A 27,654-nucleotide genomic window follows, 5' to 3' on the forward strand; every position below is an offset into this window, starting at 1 on the left:
GGCAACCTGCTGTGGGTGACCCTGCTTTAGCAGGGCGGTTGGAGTAGATGATCTCCAGAGGTCCCTTCCAAGCCTCACTGTGCTGGGATTTGAGGATTCTGATTCTGTGAACATATATCAGTTCAGTACAGATGACAAAACGTGGTTTTAATACTTAGGAACATATTTGATACATGAGCACTGGCAAAATTCATACAGAAACCACATTTATTGGCGAGTGAGAAATACAACAAGAGCTTTTGACCACCTTTCTTCCTATTTTATTACTCCAAAGAGAAATCTTTTACAGATGGAGGTAACTGGGTGACTATTTTGGTTAATACCAACAGCTAAGACTACAACCAACTCAGAAAAGACTACACTTAACAAACCAGCCTTGCTCCAGGGGTTTTAACAATTCTCCTGGAAGCCATTAACAACGTACAGCTGAAGTTTCAAACGTCCATTCAACAAGCTATTACTACATACACAATTTTAATGAGCAGATACATGTGCATGAAGCTGCTTCTCCAGTATTTAACACTGAAGGAAATGGATGCTGTGTTTTAAGCACGTAACTGAACTGACAGAAGAGAAGAGCCCTGTTGAAAACTCAGTGCATTGTTTCTAAGAAGTCCCACTCCAGAGGGCTGCAAATGCAGGATGAATAATTACTTCATGGTTTACCTGCAAGCTGTGATTTCAGTTATTAGCTAAACCCACACCTCAACCCCCAAAACTGGACCACTTCTATTAGTGGCTGTGTTCTTACAGCTTCCTGCATCTTCTGCCAATGCCCAAAATGAAAGTCAGTGTCAAATCTTGAGAAGATGGTCCACGATCTGTGTGTAACTAGAGCTCAATGGCAGCAAAATTGTTCTTTCCTTCTGAATCCTTACACCCCTGCACACCAACTCCATTAAGTGGTGGTGAGGAGAGACTAATAAGAAGGAAAAGGAAGATGGTGGTCATGAGCCTATAAGAACAAGACAAGACAAGAGGAGTAAGAAGCAGCAAAACCAACATTGTGCTTCTCCTTTCTTCTGCTGACATGAGGGACTAGGAACTTTTCTACCTCTTAGCACCAAAGAGTATTTCATGTGAACATTTCTACCAATCTTATAAACTCAGAGTGCTGTTCTTTAATTATCAAAGACAGAAAAGTTTCTCTCAGGTTACCATCAGTATTACAATAGAAGGGAGAAATAAGAGAGGCAGGAATGCATTTAATTAAAGAAGCAGCACGGAAATAAAAACCTCTCAAGAACTGAAGACTTAAGATCACTCAAAAACACCAGGAAAAAAAAGTGATCCTTCTTAAATGCAAGAGCAGAAAGTGCCCTTCTCCATGTTGTATCTGAACACTGTATGTAGTAATTTTTATTACTTATTTTTCATCAGTTTACACGAGTTGAGTTTTCCAGTCATACCAGTAGTGTTCTACAGCAAGAAAGTGACAGCTTGATACACTGAACAAAGCGAGTAACACTCAAATTACAGGTTGCATTTGCTAAAAATCCATTCCAGTGGGTTAAAAATACATTTTTAACAACTGCAGCTGAGATTGCAGCACCCCACTGAGTATTTCTTCATCAGCGTACAGCCAAGAGGAGTGCATGTAAACAAAAGTGGCTTAGTTCTGTCCTCAGAATGAAACAGAGTGGACAGAAAATTGTTTTATTAAGGTATCTATGTCCAAAAGTCTCACTCAGCAGGATTCCCCACACCATCACACAAAGGGATGTATCTCATGATCACTTGAGTGCAATTCCTTTTTTCTTCAGAGTCTTCAAAGGAATTGAAGAAGTACTCAGGAAACAGCTGATGTTTGTCTTCTGAGCTGTCTGCATTGTGTCGTTGTCTAGGTTTTCATCGTTGCTGATGAAGAAGCTTGAAAACAGGTCAGCTGCAAGTGCATGCTGCTCTTGAACTTGTTTAGCAACTCTTCCAGCAACCTGTAAAAGGGAAATTGTTACAACTTCCACAAACTCTCGAAAGGGAACGGCTACCAAAAGTTTTGGGTATTCTGAGACTTCAATAAAGGGCCTAAAATCAGATCTGGTCAAGTATCTGAATAATACAGATACGTAGAAGTGTACCAAGTGAGTTGGGATGATCTGTGGCTGAAGGACAATCTAGGCACAAATGTGTGTCTCAGTTTTAGGAACAAGACAGGCTCTCTAACTCTTCTCAAAGTCGTTACAGGAAAACTCCACACAGGATTGGACAGAAATACAGAATATTATTGGAAGTTTAAATGGAAGTGCAATTCACAAACTACCTACTACAGTGCCAAGCTTATAAAATACAAAGAAATCCATAGGTTATCCAAGAACTTCCTTAGGCCAAAGTTTCCCCACCCTCTACCAAATCAGGCCAAAATCCAGGCCTCAAATGCCTCCCCCCAGTACAAAGCCTCTCTGCACCCCCATCACCAAACCAGTGTGATGAAGCTAAAATTCTGCTTGCCAGCTTCAGGCCCTGTCAAGGCCACTCAAGGCTTCACTCCCCCACGTTGTAAAGATAAGGGAGCAGCATTGCAAAGGAGAGAGAGAGGGAAAGGGGAAGAACGGGGCAGGAACAGCTTGTGCCGTCCCCTTATAAATGGGAGATGCCGGCATTCTGGGAATGAAATAACAGAAATTACACTTCCTGGTCCACCTCCTGGACCTATCTGGCCTCTGGAGGCCTGTACTCTACGGTTTCTTAAAGGCAGCCAGCCTCTAAGCATGACACAATGCTATCAAGATGATAAAATGTGTATATCACACAGAATCACCAAGGTTGGAAGAGACCTCAAAGATCATCAAGTCCAACCTATCATCACAGACCCCATGACTAAACCATGGCATCAAGTGCTGCACCCAGTCCCCTCTTGAACACCTCCAAGGATGGTGACTCCACCATCTCCCTGGGCAGCTCATTCCAATGGCAATGACTCTCTCAGATGAATCTTACAGATGAAGATCACCTTGAGAGATGTGGCCACAGGGCTGGTGGAGAACATCATAAACATCATAAGATACTTCTACAGGAAAAATCCAGAAGCTGCCTGTGTGCCATAAACCCAGTATCCCTTCTCAAGGCCACAGCTTCTTGTGTGTAGCTTAATTTCAGGTCTTTGGAAGCTATCTTGTAGATTCAGGTATTGTGACTGGAAACTTGAAGCTGGTTATGACTCTTCTAGGAGAAACATTGATTCACTGGAAACTGTGTTCTTGTCTAGTATGGAGAAACTATGTGGGCACTTACTCTGGAGCCTAACAACGGTCCCTTTACATCTGCATAGCTGCTATGAAGGTGTGTGGTGCAATGGACAATATTCATTGTAATCCACAAGTTGCAGGTGTGGGACCAAGGATGTTGATGGCTCTGGTGGAGGAGATACTTATGAGAGTAGAGATGCAATAGGAAATTTTACACCCTTGCCTGGGTGTTTTATGTATCCTGTATTCTAGGGAAGAATGAGTTCTCTGAAGTTCCTGCTCTGTTTCAAACCCAAGCTAGACAGGGCAGATAGGCATCACCTCACATGTGACTTTTGAACAACAGATAACAGAAGAAATGATACAGTGTGTTAAAAAAGAAGCACAAGAAAAACAATGTGAACCACAAAATCAGTCTCTGCTTCCTCATTAGGTCCTCTGGAAGGTGACTATGGCCACACTCACTGGTTAGTGTCACAGCAATGACTATGAAATAAACACATGAACAATGGACTGCTCATACTAATAGGCATAAAGGAACAGCTCCACATCAGGGCACAAATGGGTGTTACTTCACACAAACTGATGACAAGCTGCCTGGAATGATGACAATTATGGTGTAATAACCTGGGAAACAGGACCAGTTCTACACTGTCTAGGGCTCAGAACTCTGAGGCAGATGTTAAAATGATGCAGTCCTTGATTCTTATCTGTCCCATGAAGCTCAGATGCTTGTGATTAATGTAACACAAAATAATTCTACAGGTGTTTCAGAAAGTCTGACTTGAAAGAAAACTCCATACTCAAAACTGGTGCCTATCTCTCATAAGGCATAAGAGCCAAGTAAGGCAAGGAGGTAACTTAAGGTTTGTGGCTAGCAAGGAGCAAGTTTGAATAGATAGAGGAGATCTGGAAGAAGGCACAGCCCGTGAAGCACAGGCTGCACAGTCTCCTCAGGTGACTGCAACATACACTACAATTCCGACTGTTAAGTGCGAAATGACTCATGGATGCAGCTCAGTTCCTGAAAGCACCACTCTCAAGTTCTGAACATCTACAGTTACACCAACAAACTTGTTACAAACCCATCTTAGCTTCACTGTGCTCTTCTTTATGAAGCTGGGCTTGTAAACCAAACCGCAGCACGCTAAGTGTGACACAGCAAAGCAGCTGGGCTGCCAAAGATTGCTATGGTGTGGAAGGAGGAATCCAGCACTTGTGATGTATAAGAACGAGCCACAGACTCTTATTTGCTTTTAAAATGAAACAGACCAATTTGGGTAGCTCTCCAAATATCAGCTGGCAAATGCTTGGATTATTTTCAGTGCCCATTTTTGTTTGTTTGTTCATTGCTGTTAATTCAGTAAGAAAAGACTTGGGACCTCAGAGAAATTTCAAAATGAAAAAGGCTAAAATGGACTGAAATGACAAAATAAATACAAGCTACACTGAAATGGCAAGAGGGATGTGCCAGAAAGCTATCAGCTCTTCTGTGTGATGATGAACAAACTCTGTCCAAAGAGGTTTCTGCTCTCTAATTCAGATATACAACTATCTGAAGGGAGGTTGTAGACAGGCAGGGGCTGGTCTCTTCTCCCAGGCAACCAGCACCAGAACAAGAGGATAGTCTCAAGCTGCACCAGGGGAAGTTTAGACTGGATGTTAGGAAGAAATTCTTCACAGAGAGAGTGATTGCCCATTGGAATGTGCTGCCCGGGGAGGTGGTGGAGTCACCATCACTGGAGGTGTTTAGGAAGAGACTTGATGGGGTGCTTGGTGCCATGGTTTAGTTGATTAGATGGTGTTGGATGATGGGTTGGACATGATGATCTTGAAGGTCTCTTCCAACCTGGTCTGGTCTGGTCCTGTTCTATTCTATTCTATTCTATTCTATTCTATTCTATTCTATTCTATTCTATTCTATTCTATTCTATTCTATTCTATTCTATTCTATTCTATTCTATTCTATTCTATTCTATTCCATTCCATTCCATTCCATTCTATTCCATTCCATTCCATTCCATTCCATTCCATTCCATTCGTTGACCCTTTTATAACAAAGTTCTCATAAAAGAGTAAAAAGAACTAATTCTAAAGACCAGAGAGGAGGCAAGAAGGTCCATTACTATACTCACTTTTTGTCAGTCCCACTTGAGAGCTGAGGCAAGGCTTCCAACGCTTGCTTGAAGCTTGACCTATGAGGAAAATGGAAATACTAGTTTTTCCCTGGCACAAGTCCCATCATTCACAGTTCCTCTCTTCATGCTCCACGGAGATATGTTACCAATTCTTATCTCAGTAAACTAGCAGAATATTGACTTGAGAACTGATGTTCATGTGCAAATTAAACATAAAATAGTCACAGGTGTGATGCACACCATAATTCAATGGGAAATGTTACAACAGTGGCTGATTCAAGACTGTACTTGACCTTCTGGACTCTTGCAGATAGTTATCCTTCCCTCTGCCTCAAACTAACTGACCATCAGAGCATGAAGTATGGATAAAACATGGATTTTGGCTTTCCGTGCTCAGCAGGCAGGTCATTGCATTCTGCCCTACAAAAGTAATTACTTGATGATCTTAGAGGTCTTTTCCAACCTTTAATGATTCTATGATTCTATAGAGGTGGTGCTGAGGGGCATGGTTTAGTGGTAATCTGGCAGTTCTGGGTTAATGGTTGGACTTGGTAATCTTAAAGGCCTTTTCCAGGCTAAATGAGTCTATGATTGTATTGAAAGTGAAATTCCTTGATTTACATTCTTTTGCATGATTACTGAGGATTCCATTACACAGAAAACCGGATCCTGCAGCACATCTTACTTGCTCTCAGGTGTCAGGTATATGGCCACAGTGTCCCTCAAGGCACAGATTTCCAGTCTCGCCTAAAGACAGAAACACAAACATTGAAACAACGACATCAGGTGAACGCCAATATGCCAAAGCTTCATCTTTTTCAAGGTGAGTATCACCACAGACTGTAGCTGTGGCTTTGAACAGTTTGTTTCCTGTATTTTTCGTTGCCAGGCTGCTGTGTGAAGAAGGCTGTGAAAAGGGACAGTTTCCTACTTTTGATTCAAGTCAAACTGTTTGTACGGTCACTATGAAGCAGTGAAAACATTGGTTTGTCTCTCAGTAACAGCAAAAAAGTCTTCAATTTGGCCCAATCTTCTTTGTACTGTGACAGGAAGACAGAAGGACATGACCTTAATTATTTTTTTATTAAATACAGTGAGATTAACTTCTCACAGCACAGCCGAGCCAGGGAAGAGGAAAACACAAGACCACAAGAATCTGTCAACACACATTTTATTCTTGCTTCTCCTCTTAAATTCATTATTTTTCCATGAGATAAGGAGAATTACTGTGCTCTGCTTCTTGCTTGTCACCTGGTGGGCACCCAGGCTTGGGGTTTTTACCCCCGCACTTTACTGTGTGTCTGGGTGTTAATTTTCACCTGGGCAGACTGTGGTGGAGGATGGACTCCACAAAGATTAAACTGAATTCAGAGATGGTCCTTTAGCTTTTGAAGTAAAAAAATAAAATAATGATGATCACAGATTTTACATGGAACAGAAATGTTATGTGTGTGATCAATACTTTAAGTCATTTCAATGTAGAATGAGACAGTGGTTGGACTTTTGAACGTGTCCAGAAAAGGGCAACAAGGCTGGTGAGAGGCCTTGAGCACAAGCCCTACGAGGAGAGGCTGAGGGATCCGGGGTTGTTTAGCCTGGAGAAGAGGAGGCTCAGGGGAGACCTTATTGCTGTCTACAACTACCTGAAGGGTGGTTGTAGCTAGCAGGGAGTTGGTCTCTTCTCTCAAGCAACCAGCACCAGAACAAGAGGACACAGTCTCAAGCTGTGCCAGGGGAAGCTTAGGCTACAGGGGAGGAGAAAGTTCTTCACAGAGAGAGTCGTTAGCCATTGGAATGGGCTGCCCAGGGAGGTGGTGGAGTCACCATCCCTGGAGGTGTTCAAGGTGGGACTGGACGTAGCACTTGGGGTCTAGTCATAAGGTCTGTAGTGACAGGTCGGACTTGATGATCTTTGAGGTCTCTTCCAACCTTGGTGATACTGTGTGATACCGTGACTTGATGATCTTGAAGGTCTTTGCCAAATGAAAGAATTCTGTGATTCCATGATTAAAAAATATAAAGTGAACTTCATCCTAATTTACATTTTTTTGTGTTAATCATAAAGTTTAACCCAGTTAGCCATTACAGAAATCAATCTGTATTTACACCTCAATGAGCATTAATCTTCCAAAACAAAACCTTTTATAATGCACCACAGACATCTAATTCCAGTTCTAATGAAAAGCTTTGGCTTTTGGATCTTCCTCTCACCTCTCCCCCAGACAGGAAGCCAGCAGAGACTTCAGATAGGTAACTTGCTGGGGTTTAAGGTAGAAAGCCAGTTGAGACTTATGCTTTTAGTGCTAAACTTTGTGGTACAAAATTTGACATTGCCACCCACCAATTTTATGCTCCTGAGAAATGCTTTTCTCACCACAGAATGTTTCATCTCTTTCTCTATGGGGCTCCAAGTTGAACAGCCTTGGATGGTTTGAAATACTACCTTTCAAACTCTGGAGTCTTTCCTACGTTTTAGGAGGCAGCAGCACCATGGGAAAGTGACACATTTTCAAGTACCTCAGCCTAAACAGAGGTGGTGGAAAATCGTGGGTTATAGGATGTGGGAATCAGGCTTCTCTCTGGGAATGGGTACTCTTTGACCACTCTGACCAGGCTCAGATAACTCACACTGCTGCTCTCTTCCAGACAGGAGTTTCAGAGGAACAGAAAATGACTGTGACTTAAAAGTTTACAGTAAGGAGAGGAAATCCAGTTATGGGTTTAGGCAGCAAGTTCTTATGGTGGATTGTCTACTCAAAAATGATATCTGAGTAGATTTGATTTGGTTCAAATAGATGTTCACAGATTTGGCTTTAAATGGGCAGCCAGTCTTATTTGGCTGTGATCTTTCTATATTAATTTCTACCAGTAAATGGAAAATAAGGTTTGCAACTGGGCAATTACTCTCCCAATCATAATGCAGAATGGTGCCATGTATAATGGAAACTGTGAGTTGGCTCTTCTGGCTTGTTACAGCCACAGCAACCAGTGTATCTCACACAATACAGATGACTTTTTATGCATGCAGACACAAAGACAACACCAAAATACAGTCAAATCCAAGAACCAATATTCCAAAGGGTATTAACCCATGAATGTGGAATAGGTTGTATACTGGTATCTGATCCTTTTTACCTCCTTGGCCTTGCTGCTACAATAAATCCAACAACTACAAAGATGGATCCCTCCCCTCCGTCCTTCTCAGTGTTCTAGACTCAGCTGTTGGACAGTACAATGCACCCAAGTACCTGTAGAGCTCCATTTTTGCTGAAGGATGACACACACTGCATCAGTCGACTCAGCTCTTCAGAGACTGCTTCTACAACCCTTGACATCACCCGAGGAACTAAGTCTTTGGAAACTGTAAACACCTGATTTTATGAAAGAAGCAGTGTGAGCACAGAAGTAGTAACAACAGATTATCTTCCACAGCAGAATTCCAGTAAAAAGCTGGAAGGAGACTTTGTACAAAGGCACATAGAGACAGGACAAGGGGTAATGGCATTAAACTGGGAGAATCTTAACATAGATTAGACATTAGGAGAAAATTCTTCCCCATGAGGGTGGTAGGGAACTGGAACAGGCTGTCCAGAGAAGTTGTGGAGGCTCTAAGCCTGGAAGTGTCCAATGTCGGGTTGGGCCTTGAGTAACCTGGTCTAGTAGGAATGCTCCTTGCCCATTGCAGGGGCCTTTGAACTAAATGATCTTTAAGGTCCCTTCCAACCCAAACCATTCTGTGATTCTATGATCAAGGCCACCTTTTTATGCTTAATTTTATAACTTTTTTAACTGGTACTTGAATCCTCTTTCTTGAATGTGAGGTTTAGAACCTCAACTGCAACACAACAGCCATGCATGTTAGATCTATACCTGAAGGAAAGCATGAAGAGACCAATTACCCTTAAAGGGAGCTTTAAGGAAGTGAGAAATTGTTGGTGAATTAAAAACAAAAAAAGAAAAGTATGATTTTGCTACACAGCAATGGGGAAAAGGCCAAGGGGTTGGAAATAAGAAGAAGTGAGATTATAGGTTAGAGAGACCAAACCTGTGTCAAGACTTAGAGGTGATAATAAAGCTGTCCTAAAACTGTACAGGGTTAGGGGAGATGATGACATAAGGAACTGAAGATCATAGAATGGTTTGGGATGGAAGGGACCTTAAAAATCATCAAAGTTCTAATCCTCTACCATAGGCAGGGACACAGATGATATGATTGGAGTGGTGGAAGAAGGCAAAATCAGCTGCACAGCTTTTAAACATTTCCCTTCTGATTTTTGCTTTAAAATTACCTAAAAAGTATAAGCAGTGGAATGTTGCTTTGCTAAAATGCCTTTGGATTTATGTGAAGAAGTGATCTCCTGACAAGGAAGAGCAGTATTCATACATGTGTATAGAAGTGAATTAAGGAGAAAATGAAAGAAATGCAGGATTTAAGCAGTGAATCATGTATCAGGGATCCCATACAGCTGCTAAGTGCACTGACCGCAAATGTCAGTTCTCAGCCACTCAAATAGCAATGGGTAATCCAAACATGAGCCTGTTTTAGCTTTTGTGGTTCAAAACAGTTAAGTGACACACTTAGCTGTACAGTAGGAAAAAAAGCCAAACAAGTGACAAGTTGGGAAGGGTCACCTTACTCAGCAGCAGATATTGCTGAGCAATTCAAGACAAACATACCAGGAACATGACCCAAAATCTTCTACTGAGAAAAGAGTATTTGCATCCACGACAAGCACTCTTGAAGTTACTATACAAGATCCAGAAAAAAAGAATTCTCAGCAGTGGTGAATCATCAAAAATTTGCAGTGAGAAGCCCTTATTTTGACTGCAGTTGAACAAGAACTCAAAGGCAGAGAAAGAATTTTCCTTCCGCCCCAAGTCTGTGCTTGCTCTTCAGCTGATGGTTAATTTTTTGCCGTTTCAAGCTACAGAAACTTGCTGCCTTGCTAAATAAACTTCAGTTTGACCCAGCTCACAAATTTCACCAGAAAACAGTGGAAATGGGAGTTTCATCTTGACACACGCTCTCATACTTCTGTAATATTTCACATCTAGAAATTTATTTGGGCCAGAATCGGTATCGGTGCCGATGAAATCAGCAAGGCGCCACACTTCTCTGTGGCAGCAGTCTAAGGAGTGTGCACATTTACAAGAGCAGCTGTCAATGGGTCCATGTCCCAGTGGAGGCCAGTGACAAGTGGAGTCCCTCAGGGATCAGTCCTGGGACCTGTCTTATTCAACATCTTTGTCAGTGCCATGGACAGTGGCATTGAGTGCACCCTCAGCAAGTTTGCTGATGACACCAAGCTGTGTGGTGCAGCAGACACGCTGGAGGGAAGGGAGGCCATCCAGAGGGACCTTGACAGGCTGGAGAGGTGGGCACAAGCCAACCTCATGAGATTCAACAAGACCAAGGGCAGGGTCCTGCATATGGGTCGAGGCAATCCCAGGCACAAATACAAGCTGGGCAGTGACTGGCTGGAAAGCAGTCCTGAGGAGAGAGACTTGGGGGTGCTGGTGGACGAGAAGCTCAACATGAGCTCTCAGTGTGCACTTGCAGCCCGGAAAGCAAATCAGATCCTGGGCTGCATCAAGAGAAGTGTGGCCAACAGGTCAAGGGACGTGATTCTCCCCCTCTACTCAGGTCTGGTGAGACCCCACCTGTGCATCCAGTTCTGGAGCCCCTATTACAAGAAGGATCTGGAGGTGCTGGAAGGTGTCCAGAGAAGGGCCACGAGGATGATCAGAGGGCTGGAGCACCTCTCCTACGAGGACAGACTGAAGGAGTTGGGGCTGTTCAGTCTGGAAAAGAGAAGGCTCCAAGGTGACCAAATTGTGGCCTTCCAGTATCTGAAGGGGGCCTACAAGAAGGCTGGGGAGGGACTTTTTAGGGTGTCAGGGAGTGATAGGACTAGGGGGAATGGAATGAAGCTGGAGGTGGGGAGATTCAGACTGCATGTGAGGAAGTCTTTTATCGTGAGAGTGGTGAAGCCCTGGAATGGGTTGTCCAGGGAGGTGGTTGAGGCCCCATCCCTGGAGGTGTTTAAGCCCAGGCTGGATGAGGCTCTGGCCAGCCTGATGTAGTGTGAGGTGTCCCTGCCCATGGTAGGGGGGTTGGAACTAGATGATCCTTGTGGTCCCTTCCAACCCTGACTGATTCTATGATTCTATGAAATGCCTTTGACTCTAAAGCAAAAGCTCCCACTTTTATTTTCATGGTTTTCCACTCTGCTGATAAAACCCATGTTGGGATGTATTTTTGGTGTTGCTTATTCCCTTTTTGGAAGCCGTGGGCAAGATCAGCAACGCTTCTCTGAAAACTGCTCTGAGTAAATACTGGAACTAAATAAGAACTACTCCAAGTGATGTTTAAAGCTTCTGAAAAGATTTCAATTTATGTGAATTATGGTAATTTAAGGAGGAATAAAATAAAACTCCCAAATGCATTTCATCAGAATTTAAGTGGATGGAAAAGGTAAAGCAGCCACACTTCTTGTGTGTTGAAAGGGATGAGTGATGTTACTACCTATAGTAATCTGGTAAGACTCATGATGGTTAGAAGGAAGGAGGCTACAGGAACAGACATTGGAATTTAAAGGATATAGAAAATTCCTGCATTTCACCACAAAAGGCCAAAGAACTGCAGCTCCCCAAGCATATTATTTTAACAATTTAATGACAATATGCACTCCCTATCATAAGCCACTACCCACCCAAGTACTGAAGACAATTTGTGCTGTTCATACACTAGAAAACTTTCTGGGTGAAGGTTTCAGCATTTTATGGTGCAAGAATGACAGGCATTCCCTTTTCATCCCCAGGGGCAGGTGTTGAACTTCTGAAGCAAAGCACAGGCTCATTTCCATGTGTTGTGGAAAACAAAGTTAATTAGAGACAGGCAGCATGCTATCTTGCTATATCTCTTTATAGATACATTTAAACTGCATGAAAAGGGAAGAATTGAGCTTTACACTTTGGCTTTCTGCTTCATCAGAAAATGGAAACAAAAAGGTGTGATGGAGTGTGACTGAGTATAAACAAGAACTGCTCTTCTCCTGCCCTTAGAGAAGTCAGCAGTTGTCCACTTGGTTGGTTAAACCTAACCCCAAGGTATCTACAGCTATAATGAAGACACCTCAACAGAGGTTCAGTTTTCAGGGGTGATGAAGGCCAGGATTTACCAGGCAAAGTAGAGTAAAATTATCCACAGGAACACAAGAATGGAGCCATCTAGATTTTCCTTACCTCTGCATGCACAGCAATGATGTTCACTAACGCTTCCTTCAAATAGTTCCTGACACCTGAAACAAAATAAATGGGATAATTAATTACTTTCATCCTATTGTCTCAGCAAAGATGACTTTTTCTTTAAATTCTTTCACTAGTGCTTTTGCAACCAGAGGCAGAAAGAGAAAGTTCCACAGCCACACCACCAGCCTATTTCCTTTTTTCAAATCAGATGGAGAAAGGCATGTTTCCTTACAGCAAAAGGTTAACAAAGCTAGCAGGTTCCTGGTGTGGAAAAGGATGACAGGACCCCCCTGCATGATGAATGCTTCCATTGCCTGGGTCTACACTGTGTGATGTAATGGAGTTTAGGCTGGAGGGGGCTTCCTGGAGAGCCTCCTGTTGGAAGCAAGGCTGCTTAGGGCAAGCAGAGGGAGAGGCCTTGACTGGTGACTCATGTTCTAACATGCAGCCGGGACAGAGCTGAGCTCTACACCAACATAGCCTCTGTTCCAGAAGCTCATAACAAAGAAGTGTCACAGAAGATTTTACTGCTCTCACTAAAAGCAGCTTGATTTCTGAACACACAAAAGAAGAAAGATCTTCTTGAAAGCAATGTTCTGTTTTCACTCTGAGAGATATATGAATAACAAAAAGGTAAAGAAAAACACAAACCTTTCCCCACACATTCCAAAACATCTCTAATGCCTTATCTCACTAGCTTCACTCTTGAAAAATCTCACTTTTTCCACCTCAGCCAGCAAGCCAAACAGCAGAGTGTAATTTCTCATTATCTTGGTGATTGTTTTGCAACAGGAAAAGAAGGGAGGGAGAAATAGAACAATACTAGACATTTTCTGACAATGACTTTTTTATCCTCCCCTGTCATGTGCAAAACAAAGTATGAGTGCTACACACCACTACTCGAACCACACCAAAGGATCACAGGTATGTGGAAACACAACACTCCCTTCCTTTTTCCTCTTCTACTGTTGTTGTCCTCCTACTTCACTCTGCCCCAGTTTAAATCCTCTGCAGGCTTCATATCACAGAGGAGAACATTTGTATCACGTCACAAGCAAGTACAACCTGACTAGGCACCGAAAGGTGGTATGCAAATCACTTCAAGAGGTATGAGGCAAATTTGGGTTTGCAGTTAACCTCAGAGTGCAGGGTGTTGATTTTGGTCTACAAACCCATGCAGTGTTCAGCTTTTTACCAGCATCATCTTGTAACAGCAAGAATATTCATGTGGAAACCACGTGTTCTCACTTTTGCACCCCTGCTGCATGAGACGAAGACTCTGAGGGTCTCCCTTCTCTATGGATGTGTCACGGATTGAGTTGAACCTGCTGCTGCTATTCATACCATGCTGCAGTCAGGCCAGCTTCAAAAAATAGAAAGTGCTAACTGGAGCAAAGTATCATGGGGCTTGAAGTTCAGATTGCAACATGGGAGGCTTCCTGTTCTGGTTGCTGCTTCTGGATTCTTGGGTGTTAGCTTTTACTGCAGGCATGGCAGCAGAACAGGTGGGAGATGGGTTGCTGATGGTTTTGGTTTTCTGTTTTATGCTGGATTTTTCCCCTGTGTATCTTCCTATGCTTCTTCTGAATATAGGCTCAGATAAAGTAATCATGCACTGTATTATTAATTAGATTATTAGTTAAGGTAATTACACATTGTGCTTGTGATATATTAAACTCTTATCTCTTATATTAAACTCTTATCTCAATCCTGAGTTGTGTGTGCCACTCCTCTTCTCAATTCTGTGTTGGGGGAGCAGGCAGGTTAGCCCTTGAGCTAAACTATTACAGGATGTCTGAGCACCACCACAGCATCTTCATTAGTCAATGAAAATTCCACTTGTCAAGTAAGCAGCCTTTCTTTGCCCTGGCTGATGGTGCTTAAATAAACATCTCACAGAATCTCAGCATGGTGGGGTTTGGAGGGGACCTCTGGAGATCATCTTGTCCACCCCCTGCTGCTACAGCAGGTCACCCACAGCAGGTTGCTCAAGATCACAATGTCCAGGTGGGTCTGGAATCTATCCAGAGAAGGAGACTCCACAATCTCTCTGGACAGCCTGCTCCAGAACTCTGGCACCTTCATAGCAAAGAAGTTTTTTCTCATGGTCCAGTGAAACCTCCTGGGTTCCAGTTTATGCCTGTGGCCCCTTGTCCTGATCCTGTCACCTGAGCACCATTGGAAAGATTCTGGCCCCATCCTCTTGCTCCACTCCCTTTAACTATTGATTACTATTGAGAAGATCCCCTCTCAGTCTGCTCTTCTCCAGGTGATACAGCCCCAGGTGTCTCAGCCTTTCCTCCTCAGACAGATGATCCAGTACCCTCAGCACCTTTGTAGCCTCTACTGGGCTCCCTCTGGTAGCTCCTTACATGCCTTGAATGGGGGACCTCAGGATAAGGGAGCTCAGCACAAGCTCAAGTATTTACTCGCCTTCTTAGAAAGGTACAAGTTAAGAGCAGACAATTTGGCACAAACATTGCAAATCTGTGCAGTTTAGAGACAGTCTGTACAGGAAACTATAGCTGCCTTAATTGCAGCATCTAATAATTTCAAAGACCTTGTCTTGGTAAGCTAAATGAACTAAAGAGAGGATGAAACTGCACTCCAAAAATGCCAGCACGTGGAAGTAGACAAGAACAAGCTGAGATGAAGAACAATGATGGCACAAGAAAGGTAGAAATGAACTGACCATCAGTGAATTTAGGGTGGGAATTGAAGGTAATGGTGTAACAGGTTTGCTCTGACTACACTGCTAAACAGATGGTGTCGTGACAACCATTGCTACTGGGCAGTCAGCTGCCTACCGTGAACAGAGCTTAAATAAAAAGGGTATTTCCCCCTCCAGCCCTTGTTTTTGGTCTTATTTGTGAAGGATTTTCATTTCTGTATGGGGAGACAAACCCAAACCTGCAGGCATGTAACAATTGTACTGCATTCTGAAAAATTACAATTAAGAAATATCCAGTTTCTGATTTATATCACCAGAGTGTTTGTGGCAGGCTTCGCTGAAGCAAAGCATTACTTTCCTGGAGAATGATTCATTGGAAACACAAACAGTGGCACCCAACTGTGAGTTTGTTGTGAAATTCATTTCAAAAAGAAGAAAAATTCTGTCTGGAATAGAATTTGTGTGCAGCTTTCTGTAGGACTGCTCAGCAGCCCACGCACTCATGGTTTTTGGGACACCATGCTGCCAGCCCTATTATACAGCACTGAAAGCTAACGCACCACGGAGCTGTAGGTTGCAACTATGAGGCTAATTGAGTGAAACACAACATTCTGAAGGTGAAAATACCTCTTTTTTCAGGATATTGAAGCATAAACAAAATGCCTGCCCATAGGTTCTGACAGAAAAAGTGGTAAAGAAAGTCTCGACAAGCCCTTGCAGTTTCTCTCCTGAAAACATTATTATTCTGTTACAACATCAATGCATTGCACTCCCACTCGCTGAGATTCTAGCTGCCACTAACAAAGCCCCAGTGCTGCTTGAGAGGAAAATGGATGAGAAGGCTTCAGACATAAAAATGAAAGACAGTTTCAGCCATCACAATGGCTGACAGAAACTTTAAAATAGCACCTTCCAATTTTGGGCCCTCCCCTCTAGACACATTTACACCAGTAAACATCTAACAAGGTTATCCATTAAATTTAACTCCCAGTTCACATCACCTACTAACTTATTTATTTATTTCCCCCCCTGCATATTAAACCTATCAGCAATTTTAACAACACTGTAAAAGCATAGCAAAGATGCTTGTGTGAACTATGGGAAAAGCAGAAGGGAGAAAGATTTGTGGTTCTGAGGAGTAACGGAAACTCAGCTTCGAGCTTGCCAATGCGGGAGTCATGCAGGAGATCTTCAGATGGTGTACTGCTACCAGTTGTCCCACATGTAATTCGCAGAGCTATGTTTCCCCCAAGTACACAAATGACACCATGCTACTACAAAACCTCCAGAGTGACTGAATAAGCCTGCAAAGGCTGGAACTGCACCAGCAGATGTGTAATTTTAAGACATGGAGAGGCTAACAAAAACTGCATGCACAAATAGAACAAAAGTCACACATATGGTCAAACAGAACTCATCAGGATGATGCTTCTGTGCCAGAAGGCAACACAGGTCTTCAGATGTTCCCAGTCCTTCTAAAGTAACTTGAGAGGGAGAATATGAGCATCAAACATGTCTTCAAATATTCAAAGACTGAACTGAGGTTCAGCAAGGACAACTAAAGCACACAGGAAATTTTAACCCAAGCATACAGGTCTGACACGTTTAACTCTTCTGAGACTGAAACCTCATCTGAGATGGACAACTGGCAAGCTGACCTTGCTGCCATCTCTTCTGAACAAGCTTTTCAGCTTGCCTGTTGTGCAAACAGGAGAAAGGAAGGATAAAAGCTCATAACTTTCCACAAAATGTGGCACCAGCAGGTACCTCTACTCATCGGCAACAAACCACATCACACATAAGGATGAGAAGCTGCAGAGAGACAAGGAAAAAAAAACCCAAAACCCAGGCTGCCCTGGGCAATGATGGAGTCCCCATCTATGGGGGATTTAAAAGCCATGTAGATGTGATGCTGAGGGACATGGAGTGACTTGGCAGTGCTGGATTAATGGGTGGACTTGGTGATCTTAAAGGTCTTTTCTAGCCTAAATGAGTCAGGAAAGCTATCATTGGGAACACAGTTTGACAGCTGTCACTCAGTTCAGGAAAAGCAAAGAGAAGGAGCCACTGAAGAGGAATAAATGCCTCTTTGTATGTCAACCAAGTTCCCAGTCCTGTTTCAAGACTTAGCTGATGGACTTATTAGAAACCTAAGCTGTGATGGTCTGAAACAGTGCTGAGCCTTGGGCAGGCACAGAGCCACCAGTTTAGGAAACAACAGAGAGCATTCGGCCTCTGCAGGAAGGCAGCGCTCGCATGGGCAGCAATGTTCCTCAGTGCCTCACAAAACAGAACGTTAAATTTATTTGCCTTGAGCTTGGTTGAGCTGGGAAAATTGATGCCCGGGAGTCCAAAATTTCAAATTTTAAACCCATCCAAGGGCCTGAAGTATTTTTACAATTTATTGTTCTGTGGGTGAGTTATGTCACACAGTTCAGAAACTTTTTTTTTTTCCCCCCTGATTACTTTTTATTGAAAACTTTCCTAAACAAATAACAACAAAAATGTTAATGATTCCAAAAGATTAATATTTTTCACACCTAGCTAATGTGTTTTATACCTAGTATCCATTGATACTGGGCTGTTCCTGGATGTTTCATTTACTATGCTGAGAGTAAATTTAGAGGACAAATGGATGAAAGTTGTCTGACCCCTTGTTGCCAGATTTAGCTGAACTGGGGCTGTTCAGTCTGGAGAAAAGAAGGCTCCGAGGTGGCCTTATTGTGGCCTTGCAGTATCTGAAGGGGGCCTACAAGAAGGCTGGGCAGGGACTTCTCAGGATATCAGGTAGTGATAGGACTAGGGGGAATGGAATGAAGCTGGAGGTGGGGAGATTCAGGCTGGATGTGAGGAAGAAGTTCTTCACTGTGAGAGTGGTGAAGCCCTGGAATGAGTTGTCCAGGGAGGTGGTTGAGGCCCCATCCCTGGAGGTGTTTAAGAGCAGGCTGGATGAGGCTCTGGCCAGCCTGATCTAGTGTGAGGTGTCCCTGCCCATGGCAGGGGGGTTGGAACTAGATGATCCTTGTGGTCCCTTCCAACCCTGACTGATTCTATGATTGTATGATATTGGAAATGGTGCTCTGCAAGCTTTAGCTGTCATAATCAAGCTTCACTGCAAGTCACACACAAAGTGGTTTGAACCATGTGTCAGTTAAGCTCCTGCAACTCTTGAGTGTTTAATCTGCTGTATGAAACTGCTGGAGTAAAACACCAACTTGCAGATATCTACTGCAAGTCGTTAATCAGTGCCGTGTAGTGCACATTAAAAAAGAAACTAAAGCATGGTATCCACAAAACCATGGAGCTCTGTTGAACAGTCTGATTTTAACTGTTCCATTTCCTCCAGATTCTGGCTGCCTTGCAGGTGAAGCAACAGTAGCATTTACCAACTGCTCTAACTACTAATGTGATTTCCAGTGGGTCAGGATGCTTCTTCCTCTGTGGAACTTCATTTTACACAAGCAGTACCCTGGGCTAGTACGATGCCCTGTGTGATGGCAGCTCCTAACTGTATTTCTGCAGCTCTTAATACATCTAGTGAGAATTGTCCTGCCCATGCAGCAGGCTCAAGGAGTCGAAATACAGGTTGGATGGATGTTTCCTGACAGACAGCCTGCCCCACTGCCTGGCACACCACACAGGATTTCACTTTTCAGTCTAACCTAACCCATAACTTCCGACTAAACTCAATATAGATTTTGTTTTGGTTTGTTTTTTTCAAGGTAAACCACCAACAGGTAAGACAAAATGGGTGGGAGGGGGAAGAGGCTCTATGAAATGAAACAGTGCTTGAAGTCACAGTGGGTCACAGCTGTCTACATGTAGAAGCTGCTGTAAGAATTGAGAAGAAGAATCTGTGCAGACATGCCTTGGATGCAAACTTCAACCTAAGAGGTGCACAGAATAGTTTCAGACTTCCTACAGCTACAGATGCATGATGAAGGTCTATCCATCAACCACCTTATCCAAAGAAATAAGCATGAGGCAGTGCAGATTAAAAGTGAAAATTAAGATGAACACTCAACTACTTCTGTTTTTACCATGCAGCATTCCAAATAAACATGACTTGTACTAATCCTTGAAGTGTAAAACATTTCAGGCTATAGAACTATAAAGTATGTATAGCAAAAAATATTTTACATTATGCTGGTATTGTAGAATCATGGAGACATTAGGGATGGAAAATACCTCCAAGATCTAGCCCAGAAGAAGAGCAGCAGCTTTTAGTAACAGAATTGCTTAGACTGGAAGAGACTTTTATGGTCATCAGCTTTGACAGTTAACCAAGCAGTGCCAAGTCACCACTAAACTCTGTCCCTCAGCATCACATCTACACAACTTTCAAATCCCCCAGGAATGGGGACTCCATCACTTCCCTGGGCAGCCTGTTCCAGGGCTTGACAACCCTTTTGAGGAAGAAATTGTTTCTCATTATGTCCAGCCTAAACCTCCCACAGTGAAACTTGAGGCTAATCCCTCTTGTCCTATCACTTGTTCCTTCAAAGAAGAGACCAGTCTCCACTTCACTCCAACCTCCTTTCGAGGTCATGATACTGTTTTGAAGAAATATATGTATTGAGTCTTCCAGAGGACTCAACCTGGATTGGAAATAAAAAACAACCAAAACCCAAGCAGACAAAACCCACCCAAAACTCCCACAAAAGGTAAAAAACCACAGAACTTAGAATTCCAGAATGAGATGAAAGAAGAAGGTGGCATCTGATACATACGAGGTCCAAAATACAGAATCACAGAATCACCAAGGTTGGAAGAGACTTCAAAGATCATCAAGTCCAACCTGTCACCACAGACCTCATGACTAAACCATGGCACCAAGTGCCACGTCCAATCCCCTCTTGAACACCTCCAGGGACGGTGACTCCACCACCTCCCTGGGCAGCACATTCCAATGCCGAATTACTCTCTCAGTGAAGAACTTTCTCCTCACCTCCAGCCTAAACTTCCCCTGGCACAGCTTGAGACTGTGTCCTCTAAATACGCTGCAGACTACATGAAATACATCTGAATCAAGGTGTTGTCCCCCCCAATTATTTAGAAATCTGACATTTATAATCAGGGAAAATTTAATGTGACTGAGTTTGTTTAATTCCAACACAGGAATTAAAATTCCATGATGAATGAAATGCCCTAAGTTAGTCCATGTTTCTGGAAAATGACTGTAAAAGCTGGCTATTATTTACAATTACTATAGTGAACACAACACCTCATTTAGAGAAACAGTGTTTTGATTTCCAAGAACCTCATGAAGTTCAATAAGAGCAAGTGCAGGGTCCTGCATCTGGGTCGAGGCAATCCCAGGCACAAATACAGGCTGGGCAGTGACTGGCTGGAAAGCAGCCCTGAGGAGAGAGACTTGGGGGTGCTGGTGGACAAGAAGCTCAACATGAGCTCTCAATATGCACTTGCAGCCTGCAAAGCCAATCAGATCCTGGGCTGCATCAAGAGAAGTGTGGCCAGCAGGTCGAGGGAGGTGATCCTCCCCCTCTACTCAGCCCTGGTGAGACCCCATCTGGAGTACTGTGTCCAGTTCTGGAGCCCCTATTACAAGAGGAATGTGGAGGTGCTGGAACATGTCCAGAGAAGGGCCACAAGGATGATCAGAGGGCTGGAGCACCTCTCCTATGAGGACAGACTGAAGGAGTTGGGGCTGTTCAGTCTGCAGAAGAGAAGGCTCCCAGGTGACCTAATTGTGGCCTTGCAGTATCTGAAGGGGGCCTACAGGAAGGCTGGGGAGGGACTGCTCAGGATCTCAGGTAGTGATAGGACTGGGGGGAATGGAATGAAGCTGGAGGTGGAGAGATTCAGGCTAGATGTGAGGAGGAGGTTCTTCACCATGAGAGTGGTGAAACCCTGGAATGGGTTGTCCAGGGAGGTGGTCGAGGCCCCGTCCCTGGGGGTGTTTAAGCCCAGGCTGGATGAGGCTCTGGGCAGCCTGATCTAGTGTAGGGTGTCCCTGCCCATGGCAGGGGGGTTGGAACTAGATGATCCTTGTGGTCCCTTCCAACCCTGAATGAAACTATGAAACTATGAAACTATAAGAAACCTAAACCTTTCCAGACAGTCTGCTAGCCCTGGAGTAGCCAAAAACTTCAATTCATTTACAGCCCCAAGCCTTTCATGAGCTACAGCACTGACACATGAGGATGTCACACTAGTTCAGTGAAGGGCCCCCACCTACACAGTGACATCACCTAACCTGACAATTGAAAAAAAACCACAGAAAAACCCACCAAAAAACAAAGCTGAGATGTAACTTGGAACTTCCCCCTGGACACAACAAAGCAGCTTCCCTCTGCTGGCAGGTTTCACCCTTCAGATGCTTGATAGGAAACCAGCTTCAGATACCAGTATTAATTTTTTTTTGCTAAAAAATTCATTTGCTTTCATGCTTTGCTGTTTCCCCTGGATAAAATCTTTGAATGGATTCTTTGCAGGATGCTAAGAGCAGAACACAGATCTGGCAGCAGCCTTGAAAACAGAACTCCACCAAAACAGGACTTTCACCACCACTTTGGCTGCTTTATTTATTATATTCTCTCTGTGTTTTGACTCACAAATAATTTTTCAAGTTGATTTTAAATAAGCTAATAAATACTGACTGTCAAAAACATAACAGAATGACTTTAATTTAGTTATTGCTTCTGCTTTGCCCAAAGAAAATGGACACCACCTCTTGGAGAACTAAATGGACATCATCATGTCCACTAAATTACTTCATGGCAAGTGTTGATCAGTCTGATAACAGAATCACGGAATCACCAGGGTTGGAAGAGACCTCAAAGATCATCAAGTCCAACCTGTCACTACAGACCTTATGACTAGACCCCAAGTGCTACGTCCAGTCCCACCTTGAACACCTCCAGGGATGGTGACTCCACCACCTCCCTGGGCAGCCCATTCCAATGGCTAATGACTCTCTCTCTGTGAAGAACTTTCTCCTCACCTCGAGCCTAAGCTTCCCCTGGCACAGCTTGAGACTGTGTCCTCTTGTTCTGGTGCTGGTTGCTTGAGAGAAGAGACCAACTCCCTGCTGGCTACAACCACCCTTCAGGTAGTTGTAGACAGCAATAAGGTTTCCCCTGAGCCTCCTCTCCTCCAGGCTAAACAATCCCAGCTCCCTCAGCCTCTCCTTATACGGCTTGTACTCAAGGCCTCTCACCAGTCTTGTTGCCCTTCTCTGGACACGCTCGAGTGTCTCAATGTCCTTCTTAAATTGAGGGGCCCAGAACTGGACACAGTACTCAAGGTGTGGCCTAACCAGTGCAGAGTACAGGGGCAGAATGACTTCCCTGCTCCTGCTGGCCACACTATTCTTGATGCATACAAGGATGCCATTGGCCTTCTTGGCCACCTGGGCACACTGCTGGCTCATGTTTAGGCCGCTGTCAATCAGCACCCCCAGGTCCCTTTCTGTTTGGCAGCTGATTAATAATACCATTAATTAATAACACCATTTTTACATTAATAATGTGAAAGTATAGATGCTCAGATTCACCTTGGAGCAATGCTTTCAGGACCAGATGTAAGCAAGGGAAGACCATTTATTACGTTATACAGCAAAGTTATATAGTCTATCAGAAGGCACATGTGTCACATCTCAAGTGGTCATTTTCTGCTGGCATATGTGTAATTAAGGCATACAATAGGTCAAAATAACAAAACAATATTTTAACACATCCAACCAAATTCTATCCTGCTTGTCTCCTTCAGTTCCAAGGTGTTTACATTACTCTCAGAGTCAAAGACAAAACATAGCTCTGTCTAACTCCAGCAAAGGCAAATCTTCCCTACTGTCCTACAAAGCTATCTGAAAACAACCTCTTTTACATCTTTCTATAGTCTTCTAAAGCTATACAAAAACCTCTTCCAACATAGTAAAAATAATGTTATTATTTCCTTCTCTGAAGATAATTCAAACCCACCTGGACCTTGTGATCCTAGGCAACCTGCTCTGGGTGATTCTGCTTTAGCACAGAGCTGGACTAGATGACCTCCATGTGTCCCTTCCAACTCCTACCATGCTGTGACCAAACATGACTGGATACTAACAAATAAAACCAGCCTCAGGTTAAAAAAAACAAAAAAAGAAGAAGAAAAAAAAGGATAAAGTAGGAGGAAAATGATTATATTAAACCAGTGTAGAACTGAATATACAATTGCAGCTTTCACAAACTTATGGATTCACATGATACCCCTAACTAAATGTCATACAACTGCTCCTGTGTTATCAGAGCAGAAAACAACCCCGCTACAGACAGTGACTCCAAAACCTCATTTGAATTTAACCAAGAATGTAAAAATTTTCATTAGGCCACTTCCTGCTGTTAATGGAAACATTCCCTCCTTTAAGCAGAGATGGATTTCAAGGTACTGTACTTAGTAGTGTTGTTTTGAGAGCACATTCAGGTGAAAATGTGAACGTGTAGGCAAACTGGAAACTCTCTGGAGAGATTACCCAGTTATTTAACCACATTTCCTGTTTTTTAACCCGTTTGTCCTAAGTCAGTCCTTAGCCTGCTGACAAAAATAGATACAAGTGTGCTATAAATAGCTTATTAGTGTAAAACTGAAAATGTTTTGATAAGTCTATTGTTCTTACTAACTTTGTGCTAATAAAACTGTGAATTAGATTAATGTTTCCTTGAAATCCTCCTCTGCATAGCTCATGGTAATGATACATACACAATGTCCTCAAGAATCAGAGAAAGTCCGTAAGTGCTAACAGGGACCTCAAAAATAGCCACCAAGAACTGCTGTTTAATGAAGAAATTAGTGTCAATCAATGTGGGCAAGTGCTTTCAGAAAGCTCAGAAGCAAGGGAGGACGGAGCCTGATCACTGAGAGTTAGAACCTAGATAACCATGCTGAGGCCTTAAGGTGATACATCTCTGAACTAGGTGCCTTGCTTTTGTTTTCAGCCATGACACTATGTTGATGCAAACCAGCAGATATCACTTGAAGGACCTGACAGAAGTAGCCCCAAAACTCCTTTCCAAAAGCATTAAACACAAAGGCTTGCAAGACTTACATTACTTGCAAGGTTTGAACTATTTTAGTACAAGCAACAGAAGTTAGGCTGTGAAGTTCAAAGAACCTGAAAGTTTCTGTGTTTCAGCTGTCTTGGAGTAGCAAGAGCTCCACCAATACTGTGATGAATACCTTTGTCTATGCATGGATTTCACTTTACAGGGGGAGAACATCAGGAGAACACCACTGGTCCCCCATGGCATTGTCCAAACTAAGATGTCAAAAAAAAAAACACACCAAAAAAGGCACTGAGGCAGTTTTGAACCTTCTGCTACTCCATCCCAACAATGAGAAGAATTTGAGGGACATCTGCAGTACAAATACTTGTTGCTTTCTGACCACACACATTAAAGTCCACTGCTTTTTGGGCCAGAAGATAATTTACTTTATCATTAAGAAGATGAGGAGCAAAACCTTTAAAAGTCAAAAGAATACTGCAGGAAATGAGAAGCCCGATGGTGCTTCACTTGGGAAGAGGATATGTTTGCTAGCAACTCTTACTTCAAAGGTGTGCAGGTGCTGAAGGTCAGTTTGATAGGTGTGCATTTTCTTGAGAGAGTTTGGTTAAGACACAGAGTTACTTTTGGTTTTTTCCATCAAACACAGGAACAACGTGTAAAGGGCCTTTTACCAACCCTGGAAGAAACCAAATGTCACTCCAGTCTTCAAGAAAGGCAAGAAGGAGGACCCAGGCAACTACAGATCAGTCAGACTCACCTCCATCCCTGGAAAGATGATGGAGCAGCTCATCCTGGAAGTTATGTCCAACCACATGGAAGACAAGAAGGTTATCAGTAGCCAACACTGACTTACCAAGGGGAGATCCTGCCTGAGTAATCTGACAGCCTTCTATGAAACCATGACCAAATGGATAGATGGGAGAAGAGTAGTTGATGTCATATACCTTGACTTCTGTAATGCTTGTGATACTGTCTCCCATAACATCCTCATAGAAAAACTCAGGAAATGTGGCACAGATGGTTGGTCCATGAGGTGGATTGAAAACTGGTTTGACAACAGAGTTCAGAGGGTTGTCATCAGTGGCACAGACTCAAGTTGGAGGGCTGTGGCCAGTGGTGTTCCCCAGGGATCAGAACTGGGTCTAGTTTTGTTCAATATCTTTATCAACAACGTGGATGAGAGGATTGAGAGTATCCTCAGTAAGTTAATTGATGATACAAAACTGGGGGGAGTGGCTGACATCCTGCCAGGCTGTGCTGCCATCCAGTGAGATCTGGACAGGCTGGAAAACTGGGTGAAGGCAAACCTCAAGAAGTTCAACAAGGACAAGTGCAGGGTCCTGCATCTGGGGAGGAGTAACAGCAGGCACCAGTACAGGTTAGGGGCTGCCTTGCTGGAAAGCAGCTCCAGGGAGAAAGACCTTGGAGTCCTGGTGGACAGGAAGACCTCCATGGGACAGCAATGTGCCCTTGTAGCCAAGAGAGCTACAAGGTATCCTGGGGTGCATCAGGAAAAGTGTGTCTAGATGGTCTGGTGAGGTTCTTCTACCCCTCTACTCTGCCCTGGTGAGACCACATCTGGAATACTGTGTCCAGTTTTGGGCTTCCCAGTTCAAGAAAGACAGAGACCTGCTGGAGAGAATCCAACAGAGGATGATTAGGGAACTTGTGCACCTCCCCTATGAAGAGAGACTAAGAGACCTGGGGCTATTTTGTCTTGAGAAGAGAAGACTGAGAGGGGATCTGATCAATGTGTATAAACATCTGAGGGTGGGTGTCAAGTGGATGCGGCCAATCTCTTTTTGGTGGTGTGCAGAAGACAAGACAAGAAACAACAGGTACAAGCTTCAACACAGAATATTTCACCTCAATGTGAGGTCTTTATAGTGGGGGTGATGGAGCACTGGAACAGGCTGCCCAGAGAGGTTGTGGAGTCTCCTCTGGAGACTTTCAAAACCCAATTGGAAGCATTCCTGTGCAGACTACCCTAGGCGATCCTGCTTTGGCGGGGGGGGTGGACCCAATGATCTCTGGAGGTCCCTTCCAACCTGCAATGTACTGTGATAGTGTGAAATTGATGTGTGAGATTCCTAAATACAACAAATCCTTCTTGACGTGAAAATGAATACATCCAACAACGTCTCAGTATTACCCAAACTTTTCCACAAGCAATCCATCAGTTGTAGGATGGCTTCCTAAGTAAATATCACATACAAACTGTTAACCAACCCCCTCCATAATTTTCAGCATGTAATAGCCATAACATTATGGAAATTCTAATATCACTAGATTTCTCTTATAACAACAGTTTTGATGCTGAAGGATTTTCTCTTGCTAAACCTTACCAGCAGGTAAGGTGCTGAAAAACCCATGGGGCAAATGTCCCTGGTATGACCATGTTCTCACTGATTTGTAAAGCAGGATTCAGCCTGGGTGTGATAACTTGTCCTGTTTGGTAGTCCTTGCCAATCCCAGACACATTTCACTTTATAGACATGCAGGTTAATACCCAGCAACAAGTCCCAGCGGCGGCTAAAGTCAGCAGTATGGACCAAACCCTTCACACTGCCCCCAGATATCCTGACTAGGAGGATTTATCACAGAATCACAGAATGTTAGGGGTCAGAAGGGACCTCAAAAGTTCACCTAGTCAAACCCCCCCCTGCCAAAGCAGGATCACCTAAAGAAGACAAGAAACATCAATTAAAAAAAAATATGTATATCACAGATAAAAGAAGGTAGCTCTATGCACCATAAAGATATAGAATGACCAATTCACCAAGGAATAGAATAGAATAGAATAGAACAGAATAGAACAGAATAGAATAGAATAGACTAGACTAGACTAGAATAGAATAGAATAGAATAGAATAGAATAGAATAGAATAGAATAGAAGTAGAATATGAGTAGAGTAGAATAGAAGTAGAGTAGAGTAGAGTAGAGTAGAGTAGAGTAGAGTAGAGTAGAGTAGAGTAGACCAGACCAGGTTGGAAGAGACCTTCAAGATCATTGTGTCCAACCCATCATCCCACACCATATAATCAGCTAAACCATGGCACCAAGCAAATGGCACCAATTCAATGGGAAGAGCAAGTCACTTCTGTAATTGTAAGGTAGACAAGAAATCAACAGCTTTATCAAAACTGAGAACAGTCGAATCCAAAAATCCCAAGCAATATTTCCTTTCATTAACACAAACCAAGCACAGTCTGTAAGAATCTTCATGTATTTCTTCCAAACACATCATTTCTGAGGCACCCCGGAGGTGTCCTTTTATGATTTTATAAAACCTAGAATTATTAAAGCCTTTCAAAACAGAGACTCGCACTTGGGAAGCGGCGTGTTCTTCTCAGAATTCCTGAAGTCAGCCGTACTGTAATAATAGCCTGTCACATGCAGA

At 43.3% G+C, this 27,654-nt stretch overlaps 1 protein-coding gene across 1 annotated transcript in view; it reads right to left on the reverse strand.

Moving 5' to 3' along the window:
* Positions 1 to 237: 237 nt before the first annotated feature.
* Positions 238 to 27,654, reverse strand: part of EXOC2 (exocyst complex component 2) — a 116,361-nt gene continuing 88,944 nt past the window's right edge. Inside the window, exons 24-28 of the mRNA XM_068163033.1 lie at positions 12,569 to 12,624; positions 8,572 to 8,694; positions 6,009 to 6,070; positions 5,321 to 5,380; positions 238 to 1,934 (exon numbers count right to left, since the gene is read on the reverse strand). Coding sequence (XP_068019134.1) covers positions 1,841 to 1,934; positions 5,321 to 5,380; positions 6,009 to 6,070; positions 8,572 to 8,694; positions 12,569 to 12,624 — 395 coding nt within the window. The 3' untranslated portion in view covers positions 238 to 1,840. The remainder of the gene's footprint in view (positions 1,935 to 5,320; positions 5,381 to 6,008; positions 6,071 to 8,571; positions 8,695 to 12,568; positions 12,625 to 27,654) is intronic.

This window comes from Melanerpes formicivorus, unplaced genomic scaffold, assembly GCF_026170545.1.
Source record: "Melanerpes formicivorus ecotype bairdi unplaced genomic scaffold, bMelFor1.0.p_v2 SCAF_69, whole genome shotgun sequence".
Classification (NCBI taxonomy): Eukaryota; Metazoa; Chordata; class Aves; order Piciformes; family Picidae; genus Melanerpes; species Melanerpes formicivorus.